This window comes from Dendrobates tinctorius, unplaced genomic scaffold (assembly GCF_039654945.1).
Source record: "Dendrobates tinctorius isolate UK_male_01 unplaced genomic scaffold, ASM3965494v1 ptg000184l, whole genome shotgun sequence".
Lineage (NCBI taxonomy): Eukaryota > Metazoa > Chordata > Amphibia > Anura > Dendrobatidae > Dendrobates > Dendrobates tinctorius.
The window spans coordinates 602,287-615,756 of NW_027361851.1; the positions used below are offsets into that span (position 1 = coordinate 602,287).

Sequence of the window (13,470 nt, forward strand, 5' to 3'; positions counted from 1 at the left end):
GTTAGGTCTAGGCTCGTAATATACCGGGCTTTTCCTAACCGATCTATTAACTCGTCAACCCGGGGAATAGGGTAGGCATCAAATTTTGAAACCGCATTCAGTTTCCTGAAGTCATTGCAGAACCGGATGGTGCCGTCCTGTTTAGGAATTAACACAATCGGGCTGGACCAAGCACTGTGCGATTCCTCAATGACACCTAACTCTAACACTGCCTTCACTTCTCGGGAAACGGCTTCACGGTGCGCTTCCGGAAGTCTGTAGGGTTTCACGTGAACTGTGACACCAGGTTCCATTACGATGTCATGTTTCATTAGCGTAGTCTGCCCGGGTTTTTCTGAGAAAAACTTTTGGTTGTGAAGTAGAAACTGCCTGACCTCAGTCTTTTGCCACTCCGAGAGAGTCTCTGCAACCCGTACCTCCGGTACGGTATGCGAGCAGACGGCACAGTCCAGCTCCACTGACAAGGCAGACCGATCTTTCCAGGGTTTTATCAGATTTACATGATAAACCTGTTCAGGTTTACCTGCCTGGTATACCTTGTAGTTTACTTCACCAACTCTTTCCTTAATCTCAAAGGGGCCCTGCCACTTTGCTAGGAACTTACTGTCCACCATGGGGGCCAGGATCAACACCCTATCTCGTGATACACGGATGTGCGTAACGGTTCGATTTGTAACAACCGGCAGAGCTCCTTCATTACCCTGGACATAAAGGGAGTCCCCTGGTCGGTGAGTATCTGTTTTGGTATACCGACCCGACTAAACACATGCACCAGTTCCTTGGCAATCGTCTTGGTGGCCATGTTACGCAAAGGGATGGCCTCCGGGTAACGAGTCGCATAATCCAAGATGACCAGGATATGTTGGTATCCACGTGCAGACCGTGGAAGGGGCCCAACTAAATCCATCCCAATCCTCTCAAACGGGACTTCAATAATAGGTAGGGGTACCAAACGGCTACAGAATCGGGGCTTAGGCACAGAGGCTTGGCAGTCAGGACAAGACTCACAATATACACGAATATCGTGATGCATGCCTGGCCAAACAAAACAGTGTAATATCCTTTCGGTGGTTTTATGGACTCCCAGGTGACCTCCCATCACATGTCCGTGGGCCAGGTCCAGCACCTGCCGCCGTTAGGGTTGTGGCACGACTAATAGTTGCACCGTGTCTTCCCCCTTTTCTCTATCTGATATAGTAAATCATTCTCCAGGACCATGTAAGGATATGCTAGCCTAGAGCCAGGTTCTACGGGTACCCCATTTATCACTTTTACATTTGTCCTAGCCAGAGAAAGGGTAGGATCCTTTATTTGCTCGCTTTGGAAGTCATCTTTCTGAACTTCCAAATCCGGCATACGGGGAGGTGGACGGCTGTCGGCCTCCTCCTCTTCCCCGGTCTCCTCCATATCACCCGCCGTGACTGAAAATGGGAACTGCAGGTCATTTCCAGCAGAATCTTCCCCCGAGTCTTCCGGGGGGGACCTCATCCAGGGGTTCGGGACCCACACGCGCCCTGGGAGAAGAACCATGTACACTATTACCCTGGGGCATCAACTAATTCTCCCACAATTGCCAGAAGTGGGGAAAGTCCCGGCCCAAGATAACATCATGCAATAATGCAGGGACGAGTCCCACTTTATGTTGCACAGACCCATAGGAAGTAGTAATGCATATGACCGTGGTGTGGTACGAACAGGTGTCTCCATGCACACACGTTACAGAAAACGGGAACTGCAGGTCATTTCCAGCAGAATCTTCCCCCGAGTCTTCCGGGGGGACCTCATCCAGGGGTTCGGGACCCACACGCGCCCTGGGAGAAGAACCATGTACACTATTACCCTGGGGCATCAACTAATTCTCCCACAATTGCCAGAAGTGGGGAAAGTCCCGGCCCAAGATAACATCATGCAATAATGCAGGGACGAGTCCCACTTTATGTTGCACAGACCCATAGGAAGTAGTAATGCATATGACCGTGGTGTGGTACGAACAGGTGTCTCCATGCACACACGTTACAGAAAACGGGAACTGCAGGTCATTTCCAGCAGAATCTTCCCCCGAGTCTTCCAGGGGGACCTCATCCAGGGGTTCGGGACCCACACGCGCCCTGGGAGAAGAACCATGTACACTATTACCCTGGGGCATCAACTAATTCTCCCACAATTGCCAGAAGTGGGGAAAGTCCCGGCCCAAGATAACATCATGCAATAATGCAGGGACGAGTCCCACTTTATGTTGCACAGACCCATAGGAAGTAGTAATGCATATGACCGTGGTGTGGTACGAACAGGTGTCTCCATGCACACACGTTACAGAAAATTTGTCTGATGGTCCAGTCGGGGCTGACACCAGACTGGCCTTCACCAGAGTCACCACACTTCCTGAGTCTAACAATGCCACCACATTTTTGCCATCAACAGTTAAATCACACAAGTGTTTTTCCACATCCTTTTGACCGGCATTTACACTCACTACCCGTGCAACCATAGACATGTGGTTTTTAGAGTCCGTGACGTCGCACTGCATGGGTTCAGCAGTGACCGGACAGTTCGCAGCAATGTGGCCCATCTCTTGGCAGCGGAAACACCTAACGGGCCCCTTGCTTAGACCATAGTTCGTTACTCTCGGCCTCGCAGTGCGGGCAGTCCCGTTTTCCTCCCTCACTGTCTTAGGGATTTTTCCTTCTCCCCTCCTCCCTGGAACAGTCTTACCAGTTCCACGTGGAGATGATGAAGAACGAGGTGGGGTAGCGTTGTCTTGGAGTCCTTCCGCCACGGAGTAACGTTCAACCAGATCCACCAGTTGATCTGCAGTCGTAGGATTTCCATGGCTTACCCACTTCCTCAGGGCTGGCGGTAGATCTCTCAGGTACTTGTCCAGGACGACTCTCTGGATTATCTCTGGCGCTGTCAGCACCTCGGGTTGTAGCTACTTCTTCGTCACGTGGATCAGGTCGAACATCTGTGACCGCGGTGGTTTATCTGGCTGATAAGTCCATTGATGCACTCTCTGTGCACGGACAGCGGTCGTCACTCCCAGCTTTCAGTTTGTCAAAGTCGTGCGCAGCTTCAGGTTCTAAGTCATAATAAGCCTTTTGGGCCTCACCGGAAAGAAACGGGGCATTCAGGCCGGCCCAGCAGGCCTTCGGCCATTTTTCCCGCACTGCCGTCCGTTTAAACGTGGTCAGGTATGCCTCGACGTCATCTTCGGTCGTCATCTTCTGCCAGTACCGACTCACGTGAATCACTCTCGACTCGGCTTCCAGGTTAGCCTCAGGTAAGCTTGCCAGGCGCTGCGCCACCTGCTGGAGAAGCGAACGATCGGTAGCTGTCATGTCCACCAACTCCTTCAGCTGGGCCATCATCACCCGATTAGCTTCTTGCTGGATGGCGGTGGACTGTACCAGCGCTTTCACCATGTCCTCCATGTTCATGCGTCCAATGTGATGCCCGCGTTCTCCACCACAATGTGATAAAACACTCCGGGGTCAAAGGTCACGTGCGTTCAGCATGAAACTCAGGCACACAGCCGGGTTCCGGGTATAACTGACACTGGGTCAGGTTTATTAAAGGTGAAAGCAATGCATAAAGGAAAAAAAACATAAAATAAATCCTTGCCTGTCCGGCACTAGCTAAACAAGGTACAACCTAACTACCAACTGGCGGGCTTCTCCCGTCCAGCCAAACAACAGTTGCAGTGGGCACTGCTTTCATTCACGTGTGTCTCTCACACAGACAGGCTCTCTGTGTCCCCAGGCTGAGACACTCACACAACCACCTGGCATCCTTTTATATCCGCCTCCCATAATTCATTAGTAGCCAGGTGAGATACTGACCAGACTAGGCCACATAGGAAAGGTATCTGGGCGAGATATACCTGACCTCATCCACTATTCCCACACCTCATAAATTGACAGTGTTCAGAATTGAAAAAATTGTCCTGGTCATGTAAATGAAAACAGACTTTGGGGTGAAGGGGTTAAAGTCTATTGGAAATGTTATGAAAGGGTATAGAGAGAAACATTCAACTACCAATGCTTAGTCTTACAATTTCTTAATAATAATTGCAATATAATTTCTTAAAAATACAATTTTTGCGATCTGAGAAGATAAAGTGATCTTATTTTATTCAGTTTTCTTAATGAATAAAAAGCCATAGCTTTGCTGGCATACTGTCTTCACTTCAGAGAAAAACATACTTGTCACCTGTCACATGTAATCACAGCTGAACTGTCAGAGCTTCAACTCTCTCTGCTCTTTCATTTCCTGCTTGTGATGTTATGGCGGAGAACACAGACAAACGTAGTTCACTGTCCCGAACAGAAGATTCACAGGCAGATGTGTGTCTTACAGTAGCACAGCTACAAAATCTTTTGGGTAGCAGACGAACATCTTTCTCTCACCGTGTGGATGAAGTGTGGCCAAACCTCTACTTAGGAGATTTGTAAGTAATGACTTGCTGGGTTAATTCATAAAGTACGTTAGTAGGTGAGGACTATTTGATATATGTAATGTCCTCACAATATACCATACAGCACAAAGCAGTATGCAGTAACATTAATCTTTATTCTAGTCCACCTCTATATCCACTAATATACTGTATTATCTTGATCTCAAGTGAAAATGATTTCAGAAGCAGTATTAGGACAATATTTCCCTAAGTGCTGCTCTCCTGGAGATGTTACAGTGGTTATAATGTCATTATGATGTTATTATTATGGAATGATTTGTAGTGATATCCATCAACTTATTACAAATATTGGAAATGTTTAAGAAGAACAGCCAGATAGACAAATTCCTTAAAGGGATTATCAGAGACAACCCTTTTCATAATATGTTTCCTGTGTAAGGCCTCTTTCACACTTCAGTTTTTTGTGTCAGTTACAATCCGCCAAAAAGGTGGAGAAGCGGATCCGTTCTTAACTGATGTGAACGGATGCCACAGGATCCGTTTTTTGACGGATCTGCAAAATGAGGAAATTTAAAGGAACCGCTGGCCAGGAAGGGGGGAGAGAGGAGAGAGAGAGAGAGAAGACAGAGAGAGAGAAGAGAGAGAGAGTTTTTTTTTGTCCGGCACCCAGACAGAATTTCGGGTTAAATCAGTGTCTGGAGGATCCGCCGGCCAAAAAAACGTTGCAAGCTCCGTTTGGAAATCTTTGAGGATGTTAACGGACAGCAACATTATGGCGGATCCTCACAAAGACGGATGCAACGGACGACAATCCGTCAAAATCCGCCGATAATGGAAGTCAATGGGGAAAAAAACGGATCCGCTAAAAAAAATTGCGGATCCGTTTTTTCAAAACCTGGCGGATTTTGACTGATTGTAAAAAACGGAAGTGTGAAAGAGGCCTAATCAACTGATTGTCATGGATCCTTTTACTGACATCTCAATCAAGTAGCCAATTTTCCAGGGGAAGTCATAACAAAAGTAGTGCTACACGACAACTATTCTGTCAAGGGTTTACTGCGACAGAGAGGAGCCAGAAGACTGCAGTGTCTGATTTCTCCTACTCCTGAACTCGTTAGAAGCACTTCACCTTCATATTAAATGGTGTAAAATTCTTTTAGCAGTGCAGGGGTTAATCTGCTCTGTTGAGAGCTCCTGAAGCATTAAGACTCATCTGTGCGGTTAGCCACTCCCATCACCTATATAAACTGGGTCCTGGCAAGCACTTATTGTCAGAGCAAGCTTTTGCTGCATGGCTGGAGGTTGTTATTGGAGAAGGCCTTTGGTGGATTTATCTGTGACTGATGCATTCTTCTGTTATATGTGTATTTTTCATTACCCCGTTCGTATTATCTTGTTAGTCTGGTTGGTGTATTATGGTACACTACTACTCCCCTCTTCCCTGGGAGGGGGAAGGGTACAGACTGAGGGTGGATTCAGGAGCTAAGGCAAGGTATGTGCCTCCGGCGTCTTCACCATCAGAAGTAATCCAGGCAGAAGAGCGAGCTAGGGACAGAGAAGCTGGTCCCGGGACACCTGACAACAGAGTTGTGACATATTCATTGTGAATGACCATCTAAAATATACTGCTCAAAAAAATAAAGGGAACGCTATTCCATTTGCAACAGGGTGTTTGTGTTCCCTTTATTTCTTAGAGCAGTATACAATAAAAGTTCAAGTCTGCCAATGCTAGGATTATGTCCTGCATCCTAATACAGGTGTATGGATGTGATGGGGTCCCGCTGTACTACTGATCTGATGGACCTGGTACTTCTGTGCATTACAAGTGTAATCAGGAGTGACCTCAACTAATGATGACAGACAAACTCCTTTATATAAATAACACGTCTATGTGAAACCACATAGACATAAATGAAGATATATTATGTCAGCTAACGGAATGTGCCAAGAGTGCAAATCGGAATGCAAGTCAACAGTTTTTAATCAAAAGGTTACATTTGCTAAATAAGGATAAAATACAAAAAACCCCACAAGTGATATAATAACATATTTTCAAGTTTAAAAAGTGTATGTAAATAATAAAATCTAAAACTGCAATCATTATTTATTCAGAAACATCTTCAGAGATGCACACGTTGATGCTGCCGTGACCACAAAGCTGATATATTCCACACTGCTGTAAATAGTTATACAGGAAGTGACCCAGACTAGAGCGTAGCGAGACTGCACTGTGTGTACCCAATGTTCAAAGGGGGCTTCCAGGAGGTAGCCTTTTATTTAGCTTGTGTATTCTTAAAGAATTAGAGGGCTTTTTAATTGTATTTTTAAAATATGTCCTCACTTGCTCCCAACAGTGCCCATTGTTCTAAACACAAGCAAACATTGCAGTGGCAGTCAATTTCTACACATGGTCCCCCAAAGTATATGCAATGTATGGAACACATGTATATTGCATGGAGACTGTTTACACATCTGTTTCTTAAAGGGAACCTGTCAGTAGGATTGTGCTGAGTAACCTACAGACACTGTCAGGTTACCGCTGTTATACTGATTAAAATTATACCTTGGTTGATGAAATCCGTCTTGTGGCTGTTATTTAATCTATATTTTCAGTTTTCAGTTAATAATATGCTTGTGCCCCTGAGCGGCCTGTGGGGGGTCTTCATGTGGTGCTCTGCCCAGGTATTCATCTGTATGGCTTCTGACTGGTCACTAATCCCAAAGTAACCTTCCCCCAATTTTATAGAATTAATATTATGTATATTTAAAAAAAAAATCACCTTCTGCAGGCAGGCACAGCATGATCGCATCCATAATTTATATTTAATTATTTTTTTGATGGTTTACATTATTTCTTATAAAAAAAAAAAATAATTCAGTCTGAAAATGGCGACGGCCGCCGCTCCTATTTCCTATGCAGTAGCAGCTGTCAGCAATCCGCTAGCTGCTACTGTTCAGGCGCTGGTGGCACCATCTTGCTGGAGAAAAAAATTTGCCTCCTCCAAGATGGTGCCTCCACCGCCTGCACAGTATCATCTATCAGATCGCCGATAGCTGCTTCTGCGCAGGCGCCGGTGGCACCATCTTGCTAGAGAAAAAAAATTGCCTCCTCCAGGATGGCGCCTGCACAGTAGCATCTATCGAATCGCCAATAGCTGCTTCTGGGCAGGCACTGCTGGTGCCATTTTCAGGCTAAATATTTTCTGCACAGTATACCATAAAAAAAAATTAAATACACATTATAGATGTGATCATGCTGCAGTGCAGACGTCAACGCCTGCAGAAGATGATTTTTAAAAAAAAAAATTATACTGTACATGAAAATACTCATTAAATATGTAAAATAGGGGCAGGTCACTGAGGGATCAGTGACCTGTCAGAAGCCATACACATGAATATCTAAGCAGAGCACCAGATGATCATTATCATTAACTCAAAACTGAAAATAAAGATGAAACAACCGCAAGATGGATTTCATCAACCAAGGTATCATTTTAATTAGTATAATGGCACCAACCAGACAGTGTCTGTAGGTTACTAAGTGTCACGCTGCCACTGCCGCCATCTGTCCCTGCCACGCCGCTGCCGCCTCTTCCTGTCACGCCCCTTCCCCCAAGTCCCTGCATACTTGCCGGTCCTCGGCGTACCGCGCTCCTGCTCAGACTCCTGCTCCAGCTCCTGTCTCCCATCTGGTGCACGTGCAGTGAGTTCTGCGACGCACACTGTTCCTTGTAAGTTATGTCGCTCCCTCCAGTGTGCTCTATGGTCAGGAGGACTCTGACCCGGAAGTCCACCGCGCACTCTGCTTATCAGGCCGCCTCTTCCTCCTGGCTGTGCCTGACTGTCATTTGTGTTCCACAAGTGATTCTGGCCCCACGTCTCACTGCGCTCCTTGCCTTTCCTGCTGCAAGTCCTCTCCGCTTAGCCTCTGACCTTACGTCCTATGTTTTGCTTTCTCTTAGTGCCTGCCTACCTGCATCTCCAACCTGCCCGTTCTCCCGTGTCTCTGCCGTGTCTTCCAGCCAGTGTCTCCAACCTGCCCGTGTTCCTGTGTCTCTGCTGTGTCTTCCAGCCAGTGTCTCCAACCTACCCGTGTTCCCGTGTCTCTGCCGTGTCTTCCAGCCAGTGTCTCCAACCTGTCTGTGTTCCTGTGTCTCTGCCGTGCTTGTCTGCCAGTGTCTCCATTCTGTCCATGTTCCCGTGTCGTAGCCATGCCAGCCTGCCATCTGTCCGCCTTCTCTCTCGCTGTTACTTCCATTATTCTCCCCTGGGTACCAGCTGCCGTAGTGATAGTCTCCCTTGGGCCTGCCCCTAACACTCCCTATATAGGGGGTGGTCCACCTGGTCAGCTCGTCCGAGGGAGGTTCATTGCCACGGTCCAGCGGGTCCACCCTTGGAAGTAGTCAGGCCATGGACCTGCTGGTACCTCAGCCTCCGCCCAAAATGAACTGCTGTTCCTACGGGAAAACCTGACCACAATCCTGGCTTTTCTAAAGTCCATGGAGTCGAGTTTATCAGCATTACAGTTGTAAGGAACACCGCACTGTACTTGCTCACTGAGCCAGTGCGCGTGTCCTGAGTGTCAGGATCCTGTCAGCGCCGGTGTGCAGCCTCCGCTGAGCAGGGACTTACCCGCACTGTAGGGGTACCGGGGTCAGGTACAGCCAGAAAGTACCGATGCACAGGACCTGTGGATGCTGAAGTTTAGCAAGCAGACACGGGACCTACGGTCATGTGACTGCAAGGGGGCGGGGCTTAGCATCCTGCTTAGTGAGATGGAAAGACACTATACAGAATTACACAGAGTCAGGCAAAATGGGGTTCATACACAGAGATAGCCGTAACGTACCAAGGATGAGACAGAGCGAATAGTCAGGGCCAAGCAGCAGTCAAAACCAAACAGACATAGAAGGTACCAAGCAGAATACAAAGCAATATCCAGAGAACAGACCGAGTCATACACAGATTATCAAGCAACCAGAACACAGCAAAAACACACTCAGGGGTCACCACACTATGCCAAGGGCAAGAGTATAACTGACAGAAATTTTTTGCAGAAAGCACGCCAAAACTTAGCCACAAACTGCACACCACGATCAGACACCACATTCAGGGGTACCCCATGCAACCGAATCACAAGCTGCACAAACAACCTGGACAACGTCTCAGCTGACGGTAGTGCGGACAGGGGTACAAAATGAGCCTGCTTAGAAAACCGGTCAACCACTACCAATACCACTGTATTACCCTTAGATGGAGGGAGATTGGTAACAAAATCCATGGATAAGTGAGTCCATGGTCTTTCGGGCACTGACAAGGGTATCAGCTCCCCTGCCGGCCGGCTATGAGAGCTTTTAGAACGAGCGCAGACCCCACAACCAGTAATGAATTTTTTTATGTCCGAACCAAGGGTAGGCCACCAAAAGATCCTAGCCACCGCCAGACGTGTGGCTGAAATACCAGGGTGAGCACTCAGCTTGGATTCATGGAACTCCTGCAAGAGTTTCAGGCGAAGTTGCTCTGGGACAAACAACTTCCCCTCCGGCTTGGCCGCCGGGGCCCGCGACTGGGCCCCCTGAATCTCCCGTTCCAATTCAGATGAGACCTCTGCTATCACAACCCCAGGGTGAAGAATGGAGGATGGTGGCTCAGGGGGCGACACCGGCTGAAAACTGCGCGATAAGGCGTCAGCCTTGACATTCTTAGACCCTGGATGAAATGTAATCGTAAACTGAAAACGGGAAAAGAAAAGTGACCAACGGGCCTGTCTGGGCGTTAGTCTTTTAGCAGACTCAATGTATGACAAATTTTTGTGATCCGTGATCACCGTAACCGGGTGACTGGCCCCCTCCAAAAAGTGCCTCCATTCTTCAAACGCCAATTTGACCGCAAGAAGCCCTCTATTGCCTACGTCATAATTTCTTTCTGCAGCAGAGAACTTCTTGGAAAAGAAAGCACATGGCCTGAGGTTGGATAGAGTGGCAGGCCCTTGGGACAACACCGCCCCCACCCCCACCTCAGAGGTGTCCACTTCCACGACGAATGGTTTGGACGGATCTGGCTGTACTAACACAGGAGCAGACATAAAGCTTCTTTTCAGGGTCGCAAGGCCTCTTTTGCGAGCGAGGACCAGTTTCTCACATCCGCACCTTTACAAGTAAGATCTGTGAGTGGTTTGACAACCTGTGAAGACCCCCGAATAAATTTGCGGTAATAATTGGCGAACCCCAAGAAGCGCTGAATACCCTTAAGGTCTCGGGGTTGCACCCAATCCGCAATGGCCTGCACCTTCTTGGGGTCCATGCGAAAACCCTCACAGGACACAATTAATCCCAAGAAAGACAATTCTTGAACAAAAAACACACATTTCTCCAATTTGGCATACAGATGATTTTCCCTCAGTCTTTGGAGAAAGGTTCGTACATGATTCAGATGAGATTGACTGTCGTGTGAGTATATCAGAATATCGTCTAAGTAAATGACAACAAAACGACCAATGAGATCTGAGAATACCACGTTGATGAAATTCTGAAATATGGCTGGGGCATTGGTAAGACCAAACAGCATGACTAAATTTTCAAACAGTCCCTCGGTCGTGTGGAACGCGGTTTTCCATTCATCCCCCTCCCGGACCCTTATCAAATTATATGCCCCCCGAAGATCCAGTTTGGAGAACCATTTTGCCCCTGAAAGTTGGTTACACAAGTCGGGAATCAACGGAAGGGGGTACGTATTTCGTACAGTAATCTTGTTCAGCTCACGAAAATCGAGGCAGGGACGTAAACCACTATCTTTTTTCTTAACAAAAAAAACCCTGCCGCCACAGGTGAGACTGAGGGACGTTTGTGTCCTTTGCGAAGACTCTCAGCAACGTAATCTTTCATTGCCAAGCCCTCAGGGCCAGATAAATTAAACAGACGGGCTTTAGGCAATTTAGCCCCAGGGACTAACTCGATAGCGCAGTCAAAGGGTCTATGTGGCGGCAACGTCTCGGCCTCGCTTTCAGAGAACACATCTTCGAATTCTTTCAGGTACTCCGGAATACCTTCCAGCTCGACAGATGACACAGATACAGATTTAACAGGTTCAACCAATAGTGCAGACTTATCATATAACATCGAATCATTAAACCCCCACTGAACAATCTCCCCCGTTTTCCAGTTAATGAATGGGTTATGGCGTTGTAACCAGGGCATGCCCAACACCAATCCTGCTGGTAGATTGTCCAGAACAAAACAACTTAATTTTTCCACATGGGTAGCGCCCACTTTGAGTGAAAGCAAGTCAGACATAAAGAGAATTCCCTCTTTAGTGAGGGAGGAGGAGTCAATGGCCACCACTTTGATTGGAACCTTAAGTCTAACTGTCCCTATCTTACAGCGTGTGACCAATTGGGAGTCAATGAGATTGATGGATGATCCGCAGTCCACGAAAGCTGTAGAGGGAAAGCAACAATCGTTCACTAACAGTTCCACATGAAGCAACACCTTAGAAAACGAGGAAAAGGGTACCTGAGGGTCTGAGTAGTCTCCCCGCTGACTACCCAGACCTAGTCGTTTCCCGTCGACCGGGTTGAGGATGGACAATCAGGACACTCCCTTTTCCAATGTCCTGTTTTACCACAGTAGAAGCATAACTGCTTTTCTCTCCGGCGTTGTCTCTCCTTTTCCTTCAGGGAGAGAGCCCCTACGTCCATGGGTACAGAAACAGTCTCTTTTCCACTAGGGAACAATGGAGTCGCCGCCTGCATCACCCCCCTGGCCTGCAGCCTGCAGTCCATCCGGACAGTCTGGGTCATGGTGTCCTCGAGTGAGTTAGGTGGGGGATGTAATGCCAAGGCATCCTGTAACTGCTTGGACAAGCCTCTGCGAAAGAGTCCTCGGAGTGCGGCGTCGTCCCAAGAGACCTCTGCGGCCCAGAGGCGGAATTCTGTGCAAAACCACTCAGCCGAGTGTTTCCCCTGACAGACACTCATCACCATGTCCTCTGCCAATCGCACTCGGTCCGGCTCATCATATATGTGCCCGAGGGCCTCAAAAAATGCATTCACAGACACTCTCTCAGGGGCAGTGGGATGAAGGGAGAAAGCCCAAGCTTGTGGGGACCCTCTTAACAGAGGCATAATGACCCCTACCTTCTGACTTTCGTCCCCAGAGGAATATGGCCTCAAACTAAAGAAGAGTTTGCACCCCTCCATGAAGACCCTGAACTCCTTTTTGTTCCCAGAAAAAAAATCAGGCAGTTTAACAGGTGGTTCTGAGGACTCCAAAACTACATCACTCGCCCCAGCCCCCAGAGACCCAGCAGCTAAAGCCCCCCGCACTGTCTCAGAAACCTGCTGCTGAGAACGAGCCAGAGCTTGCTGCTCCAGAGATAAACCCTGAAACATCTGACTCAGATTTTTCATTTGCTCAGCAAGAGATTGTATGGGATCCATATTTCTCAGCAGAGAAAAAAAAAACCCAAAAACTTAATGGTCAGTTATAATGTCAGGAACACCGCACTGTATTTGCTCACTGAGCCAGTGCGCGTATCCTGAGTGTCAGGATAGAGACGGGACCTACGGTCATGTGACTGCAAGGGGGCAGGGCTTAGCGTCCTGCTTAGTGGGATGGAAAGACACTATACAGAATTACTCAGAGTCAGGCAAAACGGGGTTCATACACAGAGATAGCCGTAACGTACCAAGGATAAGACAGAGAGGATAGTCAGGGCCAAGCAGCAGTCAAAACCAAACAGACATAGAAGGTACCAAGCAGAATCCAAAGCAATATCCAGAGAACAGACCGAGTCATACACAGATTATCAAGCAACCAGAACACAGCAAAAACACACTCAGGGTTCACCACACTATGCCAAGGGCAAGAGTATAACTGACAGGGATGGGAGCATCCTGAGGCTATAAGAAGCCTCTCCCAGAACCAGGGAGAGGCCACAATCATAGCCCCAGGTGTGCAGGTAAGCCTGCACCAGGATCACAACCTTTAACCCCAGAAATGCCAGTCATCAGCACTGGTTCCAGACATTAACCCCACGTGTGTGAGTCAAACCCGCACTGA

The 13,470-nt window shown here is 47.9% G+C and overlaps 1 protein-coding gene across 1 annotated transcript in view; it reads left to right on the forward strand.

The window, feature by feature from the left end:
- Positions 1-4,280: 4,280 nt before the first annotated feature.
- The window catches only part of DUSP13A (dual specificity phosphatase 13A), a 114,771-nt gene continuing 105,581 nt past the window's right edge, over positions 4,281-13,470 (forward strand). Inside the window, exon 1 of the mRNA XM_073552057.1 lies at positions 4,281-4,444. Coding sequence (XP_073408158.1) covers positions 4,281-4,444 — 164 coding nt within the window. The remainder of the gene's footprint in view (positions 4,445-13,470) is intronic.